At 37.9% G+C, this 19,800-nt stretch overlaps 11 protein-coding genes across 11 annotated transcripts; 5 read left to right on the top strand and 6 right to left on the bottom strand.

The window, feature by feature from the left end:
* Window positions 1–119: 119 nt before the first annotated feature.
* cms1 (U3-containing 90S preribosome complex subunit Cms1) lies at window positions 120–1,071 on the top strand (the record flags this gene model as incomplete). Its single annotated transcript, XM_056180925.1, has 3 exons — window positions 120–465; window positions 518–850; window positions 896–1,071. The coding sequence occupies 3 exons, from the start codon at window positions 120–122 to the stop codon at window positions 1,069–1,071; spliced, it is 855 nt and encodes a 284-aa protein (XP_056036408.1).
* A 472-nt stretch (window positions 1,072–1,543) lies between these two features.
* nvj2 (nucleus-vacuole junction protein Nvj2) lies at window positions 1,544–3,703 on the top strand (the record flags this gene model as incomplete). The annotated part of the gene is made up of 1 exon (XM_056180924.1): window positions 1,544–3,703. One exon carries the CDS (start codon window positions 1,544–1,546, stop codon window positions 3,701–3,703), a length of 2,160 nt encoding a protein of 719 aa, XP_056036409.1.
* A 211-nt stretch (window positions 3,704–3,914) lies between these two features.
* On the bottom strand, window positions 3,915–4,452 carry sui1 (translation initiation factor eIF1; the record flags this gene model as incomplete). The annotated part of the gene is made up of 2 exons (XM_056180923.1): window positions 3,915–4,213; window positions 4,422–4,452. 2 exons carry the CDS (start codon window positions 4,450–4,452, stop codon window positions 3,915–3,917), a joined length of 330 nt encoding a protein of 109 aa, XP_056036410.1.
* A 1,608-nt stretch (window positions 4,453–6,060) lies between these two features.
* nif1 (SEL1/TPR repeat protein, protein kinase inhibitor Nif1) lies at window positions 6,061–8,082 on the top strand (the record flags this gene model as incomplete). The annotated part of the gene is made up of 1 exon (XM_056180922.1): window positions 6,061–8,082. One exon carries the CDS (start codon window positions 6,061–6,063, stop codon window positions 8,080–8,082), a length of 2,022 nt encoding a protein of 673 aa, XP_056036411.1.
* Window positions 8,083–8,463: 381 nt separating this feature from the next.
* Window positions 8,464–8,916, bottom strand: ctr6 (vacuolar copper exporter Ctr6; the record flags this gene model as incomplete). The annotated part of the gene is made up of 1 exon (XM_056180921.1): window positions 8,464–8,916. One exon carries the CDS (start codon window positions 8,914–8,916, stop codon window positions 8,464–8,466), a length of 453 nt encoding a protein of 150 aa, XP_056036194.1.
* A 466-nt stretch (window positions 8,917–9,382) lies between these two features.
* On the bottom strand, window positions 9,383–10,084 carry mti3 (mitochondrial translation initiation factor Mti3; the record flags this gene model as incomplete). Its single annotated transcript, XM_056180920.1, has 1 exon — window positions 9,383–10,084. The coding sequence occupies one exon, from the start codon at window positions 10,082–10,084 to the stop codon at window positions 9,383–9,385; it is 702 nt and encodes a 233-aa protein (XP_056036193.1).
* A 737-nt stretch (window positions 10,085–10,821) lies between these two features.
* Window positions 10,822–12,291, top strand: mas2 (mitochondrial processing peptidase (MPP) complex alpha subunit Mas2; the record flags this gene model as incomplete). The annotated part of the gene is made up of 1 exon (XM_056180919.1): window positions 10,822–12,291. The coding sequence occupies one exon, from the start codon at window positions 10,822–10,824 to the stop codon at window positions 12,289–12,291; it is 1,470 nt and encodes a 489-aa protein (XP_056036198.1).
* A 499-nt stretch (window positions 12,292–12,790) lies between these two features.
* On the top strand, window positions 12,791–14,333 carry edc3 (enhancer of mRNA decapping Edc3; the record flags this gene model as incomplete). The annotated part of the gene is made up of 2 exons (XM_056180918.1): window positions 12,791–13,171; window positions 13,293–14,333. The coding sequence occupies 2 exons, from the start codon at window positions 12,791–12,793 to the stop codon at window positions 14,331–14,333; spliced, it is 1,422 nt and encodes a 473-aa protein (XP_056035777.1).
* Window positions 14,334–14,393: 60 nt separating this feature from the next.
* SOMG_02125 (mitochondrial iron-sulfur cluster protein) lies at window positions 14,394–15,818 on the bottom strand (the record flags this gene model as incomplete). The annotated part of the gene is made up of 2 exons (XM_056180917.1): window positions 14,394–15,536; window positions 15,606–15,818. 2 exons carry the CDS (start codon window positions 15,816–15,818, stop codon window positions 14,394–14,396), a joined length of 1,356 nt encoding a protein of 451 aa, XP_056036196.1.
* A 309-nt stretch (window positions 15,819–16,127) lies between these two features.
* On the bottom strand, window positions 16,128–16,700 carry SOMG_02124 (N-acetyltransferase; the record flags this gene model as incomplete). The annotated part of the gene is made up of 1 exon (XM_056180916.1): window positions 16,128–16,700. One exon carries the CDS (start codon window positions 16,698–16,700, stop codon window positions 16,128–16,130), a length of 573 nt encoding a protein of 190 aa, XP_056036195.1.
* An 893-nt stretch (window positions 16,701–17,593) lies between these two features.
* Window positions 17,594–19,573, bottom strand: aim21 (barbed end F-actin assembly inhibitor; the record flags this gene model as incomplete). Its single annotated transcript, XM_056180915.1, has 1 exon — window positions 17,594–19,573. The coding sequence occupies one exon, from the start codon at window positions 19,571–19,573 to the stop codon at window positions 17,594–17,596; it is 1,980 nt and encodes a 659-aa protein (XP_056036202.1).
* Window positions 19,574–19,800: the final 227 nt, after the last annotated feature.

Here is a 19,800-nt window from a genome sequence, read left to right as displayed (position 1 = left end):
TAGACACTACTACTTTTCAATATCTATATTTTCACTAACTACCATCTTATTTCTTTTCAAACAACCTTGCTCAACCAAACCACTACGTCCTTTTTTCCGAACAACGTCAACTGTACTACATGATGAAGCACACAGAGACAAACGCAGACGCGTTAGAGGATGATTTAGACTACCAAATTGACGCCTCTTCAAACGAATCCGACAACGACAGTCAATCCCAGTCTTCTTCACATGAAATCGAAGCCAATCAACCTTCTTCAGATGCTTCTGAAGTCAAAAAAAACAAACGCAAACGCCAACGTCAAAAATTAAAGGAAAAGAAAAAGCAAAAATTCGGCACATCTGGCAAAGAAGCCACTTCTCTTGCCCACTCTCCTGATATCTTGTCTGACATTATTAACAACCAAATTCGCATCAATTTTAAAGATCTTTCTGCTGTAGAATTACAAGACAGGTTTATCAAATGTATGTCTTCTCGAAAACAACCCTTTTTACTTATACTAACTTGGAAACTTAGCTTCGTACATCGAAGATACAATTGACTTTCCCAATGAACGGGAAACTGGAAACTATCCCGAATACGTAACTCACGCGTTCAAAAAAAACAATCAAGAAAATGAGTTCAACAAAGTTGATTCGAACGGTAGTCCTACTACCCTAATTTTCTGTCTCTCTGCTTTACGGGCTCTTGATATCGTAAAGGCTCTTAGGAAACTACAGACAGAAGAATTTAAAATTACAAAACTCTTCGGTAAGCATATCAAGCTTGACGAACACATCGAATACTGCAAAAATAACAAGATTGGTATAGCAGTAGGGACCCCCCAACGTATACTACAATTGACAAACGGTATGTAATAAATCTTTAGTTCTTCCCTTACTAACGTCAAATTAGGAAACCTCAACTTTGATCACTTGAAGTTTGTTATTCTGGATTATACATTCACTGACAAAAAATCATACAACCTTATCTCAAACAATGACTGTAAAAAACCTGTCATGGAGTTTCTCACTCATCCCTCTCTACTTAAACGTTTATCAGACAAGACCACCAAAATCTGTTTCTACTAGCTTCCTTTTTCCGTTTTATTTACTCTGGGTTTTTGGTTAAATATTTAGACTTACATAGTATTTGCGCATTGATCGAATAAACACTGTTTTTATCTTTTATATTGTAACTATTTATTCGTAACTTGTTTCTATTTACGTTGGCAACTACTTTTATTTATGTTGCACATAAAACGTCCACCGAACACTACGTAACTCTCAACAACACACCGCAAACTCGAACTGTTTATTAATGTTTTTATGAGCACTTATAGAATCTGTTTAAAAGTTTCTTTCTAAACAATTACTCTTACCACAATTCTCTCAAACTCCACGCCTCCTAGCAAGCGTACTAAAGTATCTACAACTTTACGCTCATTTGACTGTACCCCTTGCCGCAATTGTTAAACCAATTATGTTTCTATCCTTCCTTCTTGCATATTTATTAGGTGGATTAACCTTTCTTCCTCTTTTGGTATTAATTTACCTGTACTTAATGTCCAAAGGGAAAACCGATGACGATAAAGCAGAAATTTCTATTGAGGACTACAAAACAACTATCTCTGATTCGCCGGAAACGGTCGTAATCCAAGACTGGGTCAGACTTTCTCCCGCATTCCTAAATGGTAAAAGTGGCTCCGTCAAAGTTCAAGAAATTGAAGAGACTTCTGATGGAAAGATCGAATCAAACACGCTACTTTCTGATATAAAGGTCTCAACAGATGAAGGGAAAACAACTCGATACGCTATAAAAAATCCCAAAAACGTCTATTTTGTAAAGCTAATCAACGGAAAACTCTTATTGCACGACCCACTAAACACACATTGTTTACTAAGTACTATGGTTCTAGAGAATTACAACATCACATTATATCCTACTGAGGTGTCCGAAAATGAAGCTTTCAGCAATCGAAATGCGATTTTATTAGAACCTACTACAGGGAAGCTACTTCCTCAATTAGACCAGATTACTCTGGATTCTCAAAACCTGTATTTATATGCAAGAACTCCATCAAAAAAAGAAGATTGGTATTTCAAACTTCTCTCATTTTCGAAATCCTGTCCACCTCTCAGACCAATTGACGGTCCTGTCACTTTTGATTATGATACCGTCAAAAATAATCTCGATAATCTCTCCTCTCCGGACCTAATTTGGCTTAATGCTTTCATAGGAAGGATCTATTTGGGAATTCACAAATCTGAAGGCTTCAAGAATACGATTAAGCACAAATTATCTCGTAAATTATCTAAAATAAGTACTCCTGAAATGATGTCTGAAATCCAGGTTACTAATGTTGATGTTGGAGAATCCGTTCCTGTTGTTAACAACTTAGATCTTATTTCTTTTTCAGAAGCAGGAGAACTAAATGTGGCTGCGGATATTCTATATCAGGGTGACTGTAGTTTTAAGGCTGAGACAAGTGCAAAACTAACGCTAGGATCAAAGATTCCCTCTAAGAAGGTGAAATTCTCTTTGGTTATCCGTTTGCGACACTTATCTGGAAGAGTCCGTCTTTTCATCAAACCGCCCCCTTCAAACAGAATTTGGTATGGCTTCTACAACGAACCCAAAGTTGAACTTCATGTTGAGCCTACTGTATTCCAAAAGCAACTTAGCAACAGCTATCTATTGAATTTTATACGAAACAAGCTACTGGACTTAATTTTCGAAACAATGGTCCTTCCACATATGAACGACATTGCTTTTTTCTCTGATGATCCTTTTCCTGTAAAGGGAGGTTTGTACAATTCTAAAGATTCAAAGTATTACGACACAGAAAAACAAGCAGAGACTAAAAAGAGCAAAAAACCCGATCAATCTCCCGAACCACAATTAGATGACGCAGACTGGAAATCTATTAAATCGAGTGAGTCTATTGTAAAAGACTTTGATTTAAATAAGTCTCTGACTAAAGACTTTGGAAATGATTTAGACAACTCTCTTTCAGATGGAGAAACAAAAAGTGTTCAGTTACCAACGCCTTTCCCCGTCAATACCAACCCTAGTTATGCATTGCGAGACAATCAGTCTGTAAAATCGACGCCTGCAGATAGAAAGAGCACGAAGTCTGGAAAATCAAGACCGAAGTTTTGGAATGACAATTCTCAATCTACAATATCGGACGCGACTAAAAAGTATGGAGTTGCAGCGAAAAAATCGTTCTACCAGGGAATATCAGAAGCCAAGTCAATGGTAAAAAAACTCCAAGCTAATTACTTGAATTCATCTGATGATGAGGATGAAGACATGAATACAGAATCTCATGCTGATAACAGTACCTCGAGGAAGGCGATTATTCAACCAAAGGAAAAAGAGATTCCTACGAAAAGCCCCAATTTAATTGATAATGACAAAAAAGACGACTTTTTAGAAACGAATCAATTGACTGATGATAAATTGTCCTTTGCAAACAAAAACTCGCAATTTAAGCTGTTACAGAAGTCAGATTCGGGGCCAAGCCCAAAGGAAGAAACAAAAAGACAACCCGAAGGACAAGAAAATACACTTCCCTTTGTCAATGAATCAATGGCAGATGATAAGCTACTGGCGAAAGAAAAAGAATCTAACACCGACGAATCCACTTTGATTGCTGGCAAGCATAAGCTACCTCGTCGGCCGCTACCTTATGATGTTTCTAATGAGAATAATAAATAACTTATGAGCTCATGTAAATAAATAATATACTACGAGGACACAGGCAATATATGTATATATGCCAAACGGAGCTAACAACATGTAGTTTATTAGATGCTAAATATTTTCCATAGGCAATAAAACATTTATACAGGGCAGACGCCACTCATTACATTAATCTTCATCTAAAGACTAGTAAAGAGAGACGACATGATGTCGAAAGAAAAAACATCTAGAAACCGTGGATTTTAATGTTCTTTTTTTGCATGCCCAATTGCTGGGTCAAAAATTGCATAACGTTAACACGTTGGTCGCCTTGAAGTTGGATGACTTCACCCAAATCATCGTCCTTTACGATAGTACCGTTACAAGCAAAGTCCTTTTTCAAAACACGCAAGATACGCTTCAAGTCAAATTCACGAGGAAGACCTTGGACAGTGGTTAAAGTTTTACGACCATTTCTCTGCTGGATACGAATATGAATGTTATTCAGAGGCTGAGCATCATCATCACCAGTGTCAGCAAAAGGATCTAATATAAGTTAGTACTGCTCCCATGTATGAAAAATTTCCACTCAAAGATGGATTCCAAAGACCAAGATCAGCCAAATAAGTGAAACATAAACGTAATAATTCATGAATTTAAATCTAAACTGCAATCATCCTGCTCTCTACTCTAAAAAACGCGTTGACAATAATTTTGGCCTTTTTTCCGAATCCTCTTTCAATTTGCAACTTACCAATTGTATTGAAGTTTTGAATAGCAGACATAAAACGTAAACGCAGTTCCTGAATGAAAAAAGAATAAAAGTTCTTTTTCTTTACCAAATAGGTTAAGGTGTTAGTTAGAGGTTCTGCATGGAGGTGAGGTGCTACTTATAAAGAAAAAAAAAGTGTTAATAAAATCAATAAAATAGGATTAAATTTATTTATTTTCCTAATCAAATGGGCAAAACGGTGATGGCAAAATTTCCTTTTTTTCGCTAAATATTATATTGAACTGCAACGTACTGTGCTTTTACTGGGGGCATGTATTCATAATTGTTGTGTTTAGGTGGGGGCGTTTACAATGTCGCCTTCAGCACAGGCTCAAATGTAAACAAAAGGGTCGGGTTCTATGGAAGGCACTTGGGTATTCAGTGAACGATAAATCTTTTCTTTTTTGGTCCTTGTTACAAAATTATATAAGATGGCTTTTGATCCCTACCTTTTGTCATACAATGCTTGTTGTGGATTTTCATTTGGTCGTAATGAACAGAATAGATTACAAACGACATGGAAAACAAACGCACAATCCTACAAGCATGTTCATTATAGCTTTTCTTTTTATTTATTTATTTTTTTTCCTAATAGAAAGACTTTATGGGTAGTATTAGCATTTTTTCGCTATTTTTTTTTTTTTTTTTCACTTGTTTGTTTACATCAATTGTGTTTACGCAGCTTTTTCTTTTTTTCTTCCTTTTTTTTTTTTTTTTTACAGCATGGGACTGAAGTTTTTTCTCTTGTTTTTTTAGTTCCTTTCCTTTGTTTATTTTGCTATTTCGGTTTGTTTATTTTCTGCTTGGAAAAGTTGGATGTATCAATAAAACAAACCAAACAACGACATACAGTTAACCGTTGGAAACGGACTCTGTTCCAACATACGTATTGGTTCTTGTCGATTTATTCTTTTGGTGAATCGCTCTCTTTTCGGTTTAAATTGTTTTGCTTTTCTACCCATCCTACCATTTTTAAACGAGACTGTAGTTTAATAAGCTAATCCAATATTGCACATATGTTACCAAATAAAATTTAATATACACTAGACCCGTTTATGCTCGCACTTAATATGTTACCAAACTTGACACTGTAAAAAAGGTTAGCCTAATACGCTGGCCAAATGCAACCCATCCACCACCTAATCTCACGACCATAATTCAATAATTTGCTTTTTCTGTATCGCAGAAGAAGAAGCTAGTAAATTTATTTTCTTTCTATTGATTCTATGTTTTAAGACCTTTTAAAAACCTTTTAAAAGGTAATTGTCTGTCCAACTCCCGCAGGAGTTTTCCCTACATTGTATTCAGTGATAGAACACTGCGTTGATTTATCTTGTCTTTTATTCTCTTCTATCTTAAATTTCTCATTCATTCATTTCAACGCCTTATTCACTTTCGTTTTGGTTTTCTTATTCATCTTGCGCTTTGTTTCATTTTCGCAAGTATCTTGATTCGTTTAAGCTGTTGTCGTTCGTTTTTGATACTTTTTCTGCATACTCTATATAACTTTTTCGTTTTTACTTTTATTTTTATTCCCTTTCTTCTTTTTAAGCGTTTCTTAGCTATCCTCTTTACGACTCGTTTTTTCCTTTCGTTCAGTTTTCTTTTTTTGTTGATTGAAATGTCTGAAGTGGAACAGCAACTCTCAAGTGGTGGCCTCAGCAAAATTCAAAGTAGTCCTTTGTCTGTTGATACAAAATTGGACGGTGAAAGTTTGGATGGTTCTCGTCGAAGTGGCTACCATGGCCTTTCTCCGCTAGACGCCTTAGCCCGAAAACACCGCGATTTAACTCGTCAACTCAATTTGCATACTTATGCGAATTCTCCAATCTCGAAATCTGAAGACTGTCTTGTTTTACCCAAAGACAAAGTTCCTGGGATTTCTATGCATCGAACAGGCTCCCCTCTAACCCCTTCAGAATCACATTCCTCCATGGCAACGCATGGTCCTAGTGTCTATGACGAGGATCATTATTATGTTGCTAAACAACTAAGCAGCGTTTTCGGCACTCCCGATAATGACGAAGATGACGATTTTGAATACTCTGAAAAGCTTTACGCTGAATCCCGTCTGTCTTCAAATTCTGAATATAATGATGCCGTCGCCAATCATTTTGACGACGATGAATACTTCAAATCACTTCATCCACCGAACGCTCCATACCGTCAACAGATTGATTTCCTAAAACCGAATGATTTGGCATTGCCCGCTTCATCCCCTCAACGTGAAACAAATCCAAGCGCTCCCTCTGCGAACCGCCCTCCTGTACTCAGATCTTCTACTTCCCCAACTATTCTTGGAAGCTCTTCTCCACCTGTCAGATCCTTAGAAAGTACCTTGACTGTTTCACATTCCAGTGAGGCGTTAAACAGTCCTGAGACCTCTGCGGAATTTTACAATATCAGCAACATATCCAACTCCTCTAACGTAGGTGATTTTTCTGCTATCATAAGAGACCAACAAAATGACGCTGCTACCACTAATCAATCATCATCATCCCTTGATTCCCCGTTGGGCAGTCAAAGCCGTCCAGCAGCATTGCATGGAGCAATTCAATTTACCAGGTCCGCTCCAAAGCATCAAACGGTCTCTATTTTCAGAACTCAATCTCCGTTTTTGAAGAGAGCAGACAAAGAAAGGGCTAATCTGAACAAGACAATGGTCTCCATCAATAAATCCATTAACATTTATCAAAGTTTTGCAGAAAACAAATCACACAACGTTGACTTGAGCAATTCGTTCAGACTTCTTCCTCTTTCCACTCGGTTAGAATATCCGATTCTTCGACATTTGGAGTTTTCATTGCAAGCTTTGACAATGAGTGCAATTCAGTTTGTAGATGAAAATCATGTTGATATTCCCTATACCAACCTAAAAACCGACCTTAGCCCCTTTCAAAATAACTTATTCAAATATGAAAACTTATCTAAAGAAGACCATTTGCATCAAGCGATTCGGTATCATCTTTCTAATGATTTCAACAAAGGCTTCTTACACTCCAGCTTTGCGGCTAGGCGTGACGATCACACGGCTTCTTTTATTTATGGATTATACCTTCGACATGGATTGGCTTGTTCTCCTAAAACACATGTTTCTTTTCTTTTCCTTCTCAAAACGGCTACTTTCCTTTTGCGTGAACTGTCAATTTCTCTACAGGAAGCTACCGTCAATTCTGACAGTACATACACGTCAGAATTAGAATCAAAGCGATACACTACGGATCGACTATTACTCGCTCTAGTATTGTATGAGTTAGCTGTCTGCTTTATGCACGGCTGGGGCATCACAAGGGATCGGCCATTGGGTATACATCTCATAAAGCTTAGCGGAGCTTGGGGAGATGTTGATGCTCAGTTTGAAGCAGGAATTCAATTTTCTTTAGGAACAGTTGCCGACAAGGATTCTCAAATGGCTGCTAATTACTTCTTGTTGGCTGAGTCGCAGGGATTATTACCTCCACAAAAATGCAAATGGATTTACAAACCTAAGTACAATCTTCCCTTGAATTATAACGTGCCGGCAGCAAAAGAAGTGACTCTTGTTATTAACATACTGGAAAACATTGAAGTAAACACGGTAAAATTGAATGGAAAAACGAAGGCAAAGTTTCGAAATTTTATATCGGCGGTTCGTTATCTTTAATGATTTTCTTTACGGAGCTTAAGAATTGAAGACGTATTGTCCTTCAAATGGTTTTGTTTTTTAAATATTTATGTTCTTTGGTTTTCCAGGTTATAATCAGTATCAGTGAAGAGCGCGTTAACTATTGTACAATATACAAAATAAGAAATAATCATTCATAAAGCATCTACAGATAAGTAAATATCCAAAACCTCGTATTCATGAAGAAATTTTTGCAAGGACAAACATTGTTTCGTTAGCAAATACTATGAAGTCGAAGCAAAATGAGGGATTCATAAAGCATTAAAGAGTTCCTAAAGAATTACAGCACTAACTACAAAGTTTTGGTGTTCAAGGACTGTAAGAGGCGTAAAAAAAGAGGGCGAGAAGAAGCAACGATTATTAATGGCAAAGACCAATAGTCTGTAGACTATCAGAATGTGAATGACGGTAGCCCCAGGCAGCACCGATGGCAATTGCAGCAATTACATAGGCATTGTAAGTCATAGCAACGAGCATTAAGAAATAAGAGAATATGAGTTGAAGAGCATACAAGGCACAAAGGCACAATGGACGACTGATCTTTCCCGATCGTTTCGAAGCCGTAAGTAGTCCATTTGTTTGCTCGGCATAAGAGCGTTGAAAATCACATTCTTTGATAGAATTATAGCTACGTAGTTTTTCAAAGGCGAATCCAAGAAAAACAATGGCCAGCAAGGAAATGGCAAATTGCAAACCAGAACCAATATGCCATTGCTTGAAGACGATACAAAGATTATTATAGTCAGTATTAAATGTCATTTTCATGGAACAGTGCTTAATAATTGAACTTCCATCATCGTGGCCGTGATCCATGGTTTCAATTGTAAGGAATGGTTGTCAATCAATTCAATATCGAGTCAATTAAGAAACCTTTATTAAGACAAAGATTTACTTTTAAGACAGAAAGTTGGTTGTTTCTTTAATTAAAAAAGGTGTCTTCCTCAATATACGTTGCGAGGTTTTAGCTATTGTAGGTAGGTAAGAAGTCTACACAAGGCTTAAGAATAAAGTATTGTCTAATAGGTTAATTTTAATGAAATGTTTCAATTGATAGTCTACTTAAAAAATAGCAATAAAATATCAAATATTTATGCAACAGAAGAAGGAGGCAGGTGAATGATTTCAAAGTAATGAAAATCTTAGTAGGTCTTGGTCTCTTGCTTGAAGTCCCTTGAGCAGGTGCAGAAACAAGCGCCAAGTTATCTTTTAAGACGAAGTGGAGATTAAAAGGGCAAACTATCATAAAAAAGGGGGATTATGAAAGGATGGTTCTTAGAAGCTAGTTGTTTTCGACACCTTGATAATTAAAAATAGCAGAGTGTTTGGTAATGCTAGGAGGCGTTGATTCCTTGGCAGTACGACTTAATCGAGTGATTGCAGCTATAATCTGTTGTTTTTGTTCAGGAGAGGCTGGAGGAGTATTTTTCTTTCCTTCGACATGAATTTCTACCGCAATACCAGATTGAAGGAATTTTTCGGCTCCTTTTAGTTTTCTTTCCAAATCGTTATTATCAATTCTCCATGACAAAAGTATGTATCGTAAACGAGTTTTACTCTTATGTTTTGATCGACGGATTTTGTCTTCCTGTACAGCTTTTTCATTTTGCTTGTTCTCCAACAGTTGAATTGGAGCATAAACACAAATAGGATGCTCTACATTTTCTGAACGGTCTGCAACTTTTAGCACTGCATGATCTCCCATGTCCCTAGCGTTTGAAATTGCTTGATGGAGACTACACCACGTAAGCTTATTTGGGCGTCCATCTTCCTTCATCCGCATAAACACATATTCAGATGCAATGCTTTCGTTAAGTCTCCCCTTGAAATACTCTTTCAAAGACTCACTAAGATTGGTACGTGAAACGAACGAAGAATGAAAATATCGAAAACAGCTGAGTCGCGGCCAGGGAATTTGGGATGTTATAAATGATGGGCCGCAGGTAATACTACGCTTAAATAGAAGATTTCGTAACATACTCATGACTTCCGATGATTAACAGTTATACGTTCATATATAAATATATAATCCAAGCAAACCCAGCGCTTTTGTTTCAAACGGCCAGTTTATGGAATGAAATGCGTGATTAAGAACTGCTTTTCTTAAATGATAGAATTCAAAAGGCCTCGAAGACAACAAGAAAGACTGACCGAGAGTGTGTGATTACATTCATTTTCGGTGTTTCTACCAACGTCACCGTTTACAGTATCGCTTGCAGTTATACGTTAATAAACAAGATGTTAGTATCAGAATAGAAGAGTATAAATTCTCATTGAAAGTGATATCTCCCTGTTGAATAAATCAGCACGCGAAGAGTTATCTGAAAAGGCCTGTTGTCTTTTTAAAATAGTTAACTTAGAACGTAGGACATTGCGAAAGCGGCTTTAGAAACTCGCCGAAGTAGTACGCAAAAATGAGGTTATGAAACGTCCAGCTTGTATGAAAAGGAACATCAGAAAGACCTTTTACAATCGTAAGAGAACGGGAAGAATATCGTCTATAAACAATTTAACAAAGGTACAGCTTCCAATGCTCGGTTGTGAAAAAATCCCGACCATTGGTAGGCAATGGCCAACGAACAAATGTTTGGAAGTATGCTACGAAGATTTCTTTTTTATTCTATCGAATTTCACTTCCTCAAACAAGGTATTCCTTGTCGGTGCGCTTGACACTCTCTTCACTGCACACCTCAATTAGCACCACCACGAAGTGTGCGAGTAATGAAACTTCCACTCAATTTACGCTCAAATGTTGGGATTTTACCTTCATATAAGCATGGATTAAAGTCATGTTTAAGAACAAAAAATTTTTTCTCTACGAATGAACTTGAAGAATATCCTATTCGATCTCAAAAATTAGACAATGGAATTACCTACGTTACAGATCCACGACCAGGGCACTTTACAGGCCTTGGCGTATATGTAAACGCAGGATCTCGTTATGAAACAAAAGAATTAACAGGGATTAGTCACTTTATGGATCGACTTGCTTTCCAAGGGACAAAGTACACATCGGTAGAAGATATGAAAGCAAAGCTTGAGATTCTAGGCGGTAACTATATGTGTGCAACTAGTCGAGAGTCGATGATTTACCAAACTGCTGTGTTTAACGAAGATTTTAAAAAAATGGCGAAACTTTTATCAGAAACCGTTCTTTATCCTGAAATTTCAGAAGATGGTCTTATGCATTATCGTGACAGCATCAACTATGAAAATTCAGAGCTTTGGACGAAGCCGGACGCTCTTTTGGGTGAATTGGCTCATGTTACTGCTTTCAAAAATAACACCCTTGGTAACTCCTTGCTTTGCCCACCTGAAAAGGCATCTTCTGTGACAGAAGATAGCATCCACAGTTATTTAGAACATTTCTATCATCCAAAAAATATGACACTTGCTTATTCTGGTATTCCCGAAAACGTCGCTCGAAACATAACCGAGGAATTTTATGGTCATCTACCAAAATCAAATCAACCCCCGGTGTCATCGGAATATTCCCATTACACTGGTGGAAGTATGTCAATCAACAAAAAAGAAGCGCCTTTGGTTCCCTATCAACAGGAGTTTTCCCATGTATTAATAGCTATGGAGGGGTTATCGGTTACTGACCCCGATATTTATGCATTGGCTTGTCTTCAATTCTTGCTAGGAGGCGGTGGATCCTTTAGTGCTGGAGGCCCTGGAAAAGGTATGTATTCTCGTTTGTATTTAGACGTCCTGAACCAGTACCCCTGGGTCGAAACATGCATGGCATTTAATCACAGTTATACCGATAGTGGTCTTTTTGGTATCTTTATCACGATTTTGGACGATGCTTCTCATTTGGCCGCTCCGATTATAATTCGTGAACTCTGCAGCATTGCCATGTCTATTAGCAAAGAAGAAGCAGAGAGAGCTAAAAATCAGCTTCGTAGTTCCTTACTTATGAACCTGGAAAGCAGAATGATTTCCCTTGAAGATTTAGGACGTCAAGTCCAAACCCAGAATGGTGATTATATTTCTCCCAGGGAAATGTGTGAAAGGATAGAAAGTTTGACTCCCGCCGACTTGACTAGAGTTGCTCGAAGAGTTTTGACTGGTAATGTAAACAATCCTGGAAAAGGAACAGGAAAGCCCACAATTTTGACTCACGGTAACGAAAACCAAATTGGTGATATCTTATCACTTTGCAAGAAAGCAGGACTTGGCAAATAAACCCAGAGTTCTATGGATTTAATCATCTGATAAATGTTTCACTTTCTTGGCTCAGTTTTGGTTTATTTTTTCTGTTTGAAATAAAACTTTTAAATCAAAAATAGTCTTCAATATAAATAATTTCAAATTGACTCAGACATGCTCATGTTGGAACGATTTTAACTGAGTTGAAAAGGATACTGGAAAGTTTCCCTAAGATAGCATAGCGCCTTATATCTACTGTTTACTCGACAATGAATAAAACAACCTTTGTATGTTTCCACCTTTTATGGCTATTTCTAATGAGTAAGTTTTTGTTGATAATCCAGAAATAAACTTTGCTGTATGCTTTAATTCGTTATTTACATTAGCACACCAGAGTGATGCTTTCAGTTGGTCTGCATGAAGTTACAACATCTATGTTATAGACCTACCATTCATTGAATTTGAGTGTTTTCGATCAGTTTTTTTATTAATACAACTCTCGTTTGTGGAGAGATTGTACAGTAATTTATTAGACATGTCTGTTGCTGATTTTTATGGTTCCAAAGTAGAGGTATACCTCAATAATGAAGATGTTGCACAAGGGGTTATTGCAAACTTTGATGCAGCAAATGCGGCGCTTCAATTAAGACTCTCGGATAATACTACAAAAAGCATAGTTACGTCGGACATAAAAAACCTAAAACTTGTACCAAGTGTCCCTGGTTCACCCTCACCATCGTCAAAAAAGAATAACTCAAAGCCGGCTTCCAACACCAATTTAGGAAACACACCTAGCAAATCAAAGACAAAGAATGATTCTTCTAAAGGTCAATGGGCTATGGATTGTGATGGCGAGTTTGACTTCGCAGCAAACTTGGAGAAATTTGACAAAAAACAGATATTTGCAGAATTTCGGGTACGTCAAATACTAAAAGAAAGAGGCATTGCATGAAAGAAGTATATTTCTTCATTGCTTAATTGCAAGGCCTCTAGGGACTGATGAACTAGACATAGTACTAACATGCATCCTTGTATAGGAAAAAGATAAGAAAGACCCTACAAAATTACTCGTGGCGCACAACAAAAGCCACCATCCTACAAACTATCATCCCAACGAGAATGTTTTGGATTCTAACGAAAAAGAGATTTCCTCAGACTCAAAAAACCCAAGCCCTTCCTTTACCAAGAAATTTAGAAATAACATCGATGCTTCCTTGGCTTCCTTGATGATTAATGAATCGTCTTCGAAAGGATCAAACTCCAAAGTTGGTTCTAATTTTGAAACTTCAAACAAAAAGGACCGTCATGGTCAGTTAGCTCCGACAGTTATACGAACAGTGTCTGGCGAAAAATTAAGCACAGTTCAACCCGATATACTCGCACAGGCTGTAGCATTAGCTATTGCGAAAACGAGCACAGATATCGTCATTGAAAATGCTGCTCAGATTATTTCCCAATTTATATACTCTGTCTTGGGTGGACATAAACGATTCACGGCTTCTAACCATAACTCCCAGCCTTTAGTTTGTATCGTCGTGGGTCAGCATGACCATGCATCCGCGGCTGTTGCAGCTGGAAGAAGACTCTGTGCTATCGGTGTAAACGTGGTTCTTCGTTTATTGACACCTTACAATGTTGATAACAAGCAATTACTCATGTTTTTAGCCGCTGGAGGACATATGCCAAATGAAAATTTTGCTGAATTTGTTGATAAGTTTTCTTCTCCGATTGAGCTAATTGTCGATACTGTCAGCGGTTTCCACTCTGCTAATGACAAAAAAACAACTTCTTTGATCAACTGGATAAACAAACAAAATGCCCTAGTGCTATCTATCGATATACCTTCTGGTTACGCTTGCGAGCAATCAGATGCCGTTGTTCAGCCAAAGTGGACTTTAGCTTTAGGGGCTATTAACACTACATTAGCAAAAGCAGCATTTGTTGATCAGAGTGCTGGTGTTTCCGTGTTTGTTGGGAACCTTGGAACTGGTGTACATACTTGGAATGAATTGGGGGTTGCCGATTCTCAAGTCAATGGTCAGTATCTTACACAAGTAACCTGCGAGGATTCTGAGTGAAAAATATACATTAAGAACCATTAATTTATTATTTTGATACAGAAATTAAAATGTATGTTATCATCGTGTTCGTCGGACGAGGTCGTGCTGAAAGTTGTTTACATAAGTTAGAAATGGGCGTCGAAAATTATCAGCAAAACCGCAAACTATACCTTCTTGCATAGGTTGTTGAAAACGTGAAAGTATATTTTGTATTTCACCAAAATTCGCTGTTCCATGTTGTAAATCAGTCAATACATCCTCAACATCTTCAATTCCTGGACGACAAACGGGACAAATATGACAAGTTTCTTTGGAGTAGAACCTAAAGAAGTTGAGAAGGCTATCAACAACATGATCCTGGTTATTTAGCACAATAAGTGATCCATTCTTAAGATTGCAGCCAAGTGCTTCCAAAGTCTGGTAATCCATAGTCGTCCGTTCACACTGTTCCTTATTTAAAATGCCTGAAGCTGGACCCCCAGCATATACGCCGACCAATGAGTCCCATCCATCTTTCACACCCCCTGTGTGTGTTTCGATGAGTTCTTTCAAGCTACAAGATAACTTCCCCTCTGTTATACCTGGATTGTTCACATCTCCCGAGATGCAAAACAGCTTGGTTTCATAATTATTTTCAACTTCCTTATTCGATATTTCTCTCTTCATGATATCAGATAAATTGGCTGCTGTCTCCACATTCAGCATAAGAGTCGGTAATCCAAATAAACCCTTTGCACTTACGGGCTGAGGCAGTTGCATTGCGATCGGAAAACGACCTTCGAGAGATTCTAATAAAGCGGACTCTTCACTGGTGATATAAGTACCTGCACCTGGATGAACAAGAATATCCAGTTTTGTATTGGTTCCAAGGATATTTCTTCCTAATAGTTTGCTTCCATAACATTGTACTATTGATTTTTGTAAGTTAATCATTTCTGCGTAGTAATCTTTTCGGGTATATATGTAGCAAAGGGTGGAGTCTACTGCACTAGAAGCAATCAATGCTCCTTCAATGATCTTCAACGGTTCATAAGACAACAGCATTCTATCTTTAAAAGTCCCGGGTTCGTTTTCGGCTGCATTGATGACGACAACACTTGTTTTACGTTTGTTTTCGATATTGCTGTCCTTGGCCATTTCATCTCTAACATCCAACATTTTCAGAAACGTAGGCATTCCTGAGCTTTTGCCTCTCAGACGCGACTTTTCTATAGTTTTTATCTAATGTTAGAAATTAGCAACCTGGCACCATTGAGAATTGTGGGTTTGATTCCCAGGAAAGGCACATACAATGTCAATTGGATCTTTTTTAAGAATCTTTGTAATTTCAAATCTTGTTTGTTCATCTAAGGCATCTTTGATCGATCGTCTCTCCTTCCTGTGTAAATTTGTAAACAGTCGCTCTTCGTGGTTATACTGCGAGAATCTTTTTACAAAGTAGTTTTGTGCATAACTTAAAGAATTTTTAAATGGCTTTTTTAATAATAGTATCATAGCATTCATTCACAAATCCAGTAAATCCTCAGTTTTATGGTTGGATATCTCTAGTGAAGCCGCTCAGTGTAATGAAATAACATAATGAAAATGCAGCATTACAGAGCGAATAGAATTACAGATTATTTTATTCATTTGCCGAATCCTTTCAGAAATAGTAATTGATTATTCTATGAAAGCAATTTACTATGGTCACTGACATAAGAATGTAAACAAGTTGCTTTGCATTAAACCCTTGTAATTTTGAACATTTAATCAAACGTAATCGCGAGGTTGCAAAAGAAACGGAGCAATAGTGTCCAATTGACATTTGATGGCTTAATTTTTAATTCTTGCTGCCGCTTTTGGCTTTGGGAATACATAGATATGCTTCGAGGTGCCCGTATATGTAGGAACAGAGCGGCCAGTATCATGAAATCCAAGTTTGGTAACAACTCTTTTGCTTGCTTCATTTCCATGCACGGGATCTGCCACAATTCTTTTTACCCCTTGTTCAAAGGCAAATTCCATAGCTTTGGATATGCACTCTGTAGCAACGCCAAGACCCCAGTAATCAGGGCTTACCTCAAAAAATAGATCAGCTGTTTCAGAAGAAACTGCGTTCTTTGAGATCCCAACGTTCCCTATATACTTTCGTTTTGGGAATTCATAAGATGTTTCTAATGGATAAATGCCGAAAACCCATCGTTTTCGCCTTGCTAGAGAGACCCGAGCATCTGTTATATAGTGTTGAAACATAAACCTGCAATACTCCCGGCTAGTGATATTTCCATATAGCTGTGTGAGATAGACTTTTGGATTGGATTTTATTTCCGTAATTTCATCAAAATCATCCTCTTCAACAGGAGATTTTAGTAGAAACCTACTAGTTTTCAATTTGGTTTCTCGCATTTATTTGAGACGACTCTTGCGACAAGAAACACAAGTGTTCAGATTAATTTACTTTATTTTGCAAAAAGGCATTAAACGAGAAACAAGAAAATCCGGGTAGAGTTTTCACCTTTAAACCTTACTTATTTATATAATCTATAAACCGGATTGTTATTGTTCAGCATCTGTATGCAGACAGTAAAATATTATTTACGTCGATACATTTTTATGGCCTTTCCAGAATTCAATAGAATGAATAGAATTTTAGGCAAATATAGTGCAGAGATTTCCTCCTTTTATTCTTAAAAAAAAAATAAGACCGTTCATAGATAACCGAATATTTGAGCATATCCTGTAATTCGTATATCTCAGCATAGCAAAGCACGCGGAAACATCTAAGATCTAATTAATTAGCGATTTTTCATTTTAGTGCAAGTAGCTTTGCTTATAATTATCCTAAATAACGCTTGAAGGATGTTTGACGTGCATTATACAAATGTGCTTTAGTTAAAAGGTTTTTGTATTTCATATGATTTATGCCTAACAATAGTAAATGCTTACAAATTCAATTACTTATTCAATGGGTTATTACAGCTGCTTAAATCTGTATGTCTTGTCTTTATTTCATTAAAGTAGCGTAACTTCAAAAAGGAGGATCAGAAACTTCTTTAATAATTCCAAAATAACATTCGGCTCTTATAAGTGGTATAAAAATGTTCTGAAACTCTAAACATATATTCGAATTGTGGTTATTCATAGCTTACATTACGGGAACGTAGTAAACCATTTCCGTATGCTAGTCATTTACCAAAATAAATTAAGGGCAATCATTGAAGGACAACTATGCAGAGGCTTGATAGTGGACCAGAAAGCTTTGGCAGCACAAAGCTTATAAACTACTTCCTTAAAAGAGCTCAGCAGTTCGATGGAGGGAACTCCAAAAATACGTCCATGTCACTTATCATAAAAGTCGACTTGGTTGTTGCAATAGTAGGAGGTCGGCGAGCAGGTCCACGAGCACGGGTTTTGCGAGCATCAGGAAGAGAAGCTGAAGGAGCAGTAGAAAGATCAGTAGAATCTTTGTTCGCAGCTTCATTATTGGTTTCACATGGATTGTTCATTACAGAGGTTTCAGATTCAGAACGGGATGGTGACTTGGGCTTGGGAGCATATGCCTGCATCAAAGGACCCTTCTGAAGGCGCGATTCCAATGCTGCGACAAAACCAGCACGAGATCCGGTAAACTTGTTGGGACGCGCATTAAGACGACGCGCAGTTTCATTTGCAGCGGATGTTTCGGAACCATCCGACGAAGGCACGGACTCGGCTTTATCTTCCGGAGAAGTAACACCTTGTTCTTCGGTCTCTAGTTTACCTTCCATTTCTTCTTGGTCTTTTGTAGTATCATTATGGAGAGACTTAACAATATTGAACTGTTCACCATTTTCCTTCTTGTGCCCTTCTCTTATTAGTTTTTTCTTAGGCTCTTCTTTCTTAAGTTCTTCATTAGGCACTTCCTTAAAATCTTCTCTTTCAACTTCTCTCTTGGGCTCTTCTTTCTTAAGTTCCTCATTAGGCACTTCCTTTAAATCTTCTCTTTCAACTTCTCTCTTGGGCTCTTCTTTCTTAAGTTCCTCATTAGGAACTTCCTTTATATCTTCTCTTTCAACTTCTCTCTTAGGTTCTTCCTTATCAAGCGTTTCCTTCTTTGTTTCCTTTTGAGAATCTAAGTGGGCAATTTGATCAGGAATGCTCGGGTTCCGGGAAACAGTGGGAGTATTGGGTGTAGTAGTAGAAGGAGATTGGAGTTGAAATGTTGCCTTCTTAGGCTCCACATTGGATGGTTTTCTCTTGTCCCAAGAAGTATGGTGAGCATTTTCATTTGGAATGGGTAAGTTACTAACGACGTCAAAAGGCATGCCAGCAGTACCTTCACCATCTTTGGTAAAGAATCCCTGTTGAGGCTCAAGAGAGCTGTTTTCGTCAATTGTAGTAGATGGATCGATATCGGGCATCGGTTCGCTTTTACCAGCGGTCAAACCACAGATGTTATCAGATTCAGTGAGGTTGCAATGAGACCGCTGACGGTCCTCAGCTAAAGGCTTGGAGGTGTAGGGAAGAGAGGCAGTACCCTCGGCAGCACGTTCTACATCATCCAACACTTCGTTGTATTCATTTTCCCAAGGCTCAGGAGGAGCACAATCGCTATGGTTACCATTCTCGTCAACGTGCTTAGGCGGTGAGCGAGACAACTCATCCAATGATATGTTTCTAGGCAACTTGCGAGAGCCGGAGTTAACGAACTTTTCGTCAGGTGCGTAAGGAAGGCCACGATCAGTTTGTTCAGGATGAATGATTGGTACAGAACCGGTGTCAGGGTTTAGTGGCACACAAATTTCGGGTGTTTCACGTTCCCAATGGGCCTTTTGTGCCATGGCAGGTAAAGAGAGAGTAGAAGATACTTGGGGTTCATTCTTGGCATGACGAAGGGCAGCAGATAACCCAGAGGAGGAGGCAGAAGTGCGTAGCCGGCGAATACCGTCTGCGTTTGGAGCAACATCGTCTAATCTGGAAGTTCCAAAATTTCGAGCATTCTCAGTACGATGGTTTTGATGAGTACCTTGGAGGTCGACAAAGCTAGGTGTATGAGACAAGGAAGGCCTTTCATTGCTACCACCATGATTCATAATCCCTTCGACAGCCATAATATCATCTTCATTTACTAAAGCCCGAGGCACGTTTTTTTGGGATTGTTGATTCGAGCCTCGTTGCTCCAGAGGCACGGGACGACCATCCGGTCCTAAAAATAATTCATTCGGAATGTTGGACGTAAAAGCTGCTAAAGAAGAAGGGACTTGCTTCTCCGGTGATTGGGACTGTAACGATTCCGACATTGTTTGTTGATGTTTTGATGTAGGTGAATGTTGTTCAACAACTTCAATGTAATAACTATTCACAAAAGAGGAATTCTTCCAAATTTGATATTCGATTTTATTCAAAAACGGATGAAAGCATCAAAGTTCCTATGATTATGGGGTGTTTGCAACGACTACAAGTGTTTGTTGTAAGAATCACCTAAATCACATAAACTTCGTTTATACAATATCGATAAAGCATACCG

Source organism: Schizosaccharomyces osmophilus, chromosome 1 (genome assembly GCF_027921745.1).
Source record: "Schizosaccharomyces osmophilus chromosome 1, complete sequence".
Taxonomy (NCBI): Eukaryota; Fungi; Ascomycota; class Schizosaccharomycetes; order Schizosaccharomycetales; family Schizosaccharomycetaceae; genus Schizosaccharomyces; species Schizosaccharomyces osmophilus.
Note: the sequence above shows the minus strand (reverse complement) of the source record. Positions and strands in the feature narration are given on the sequence as shown.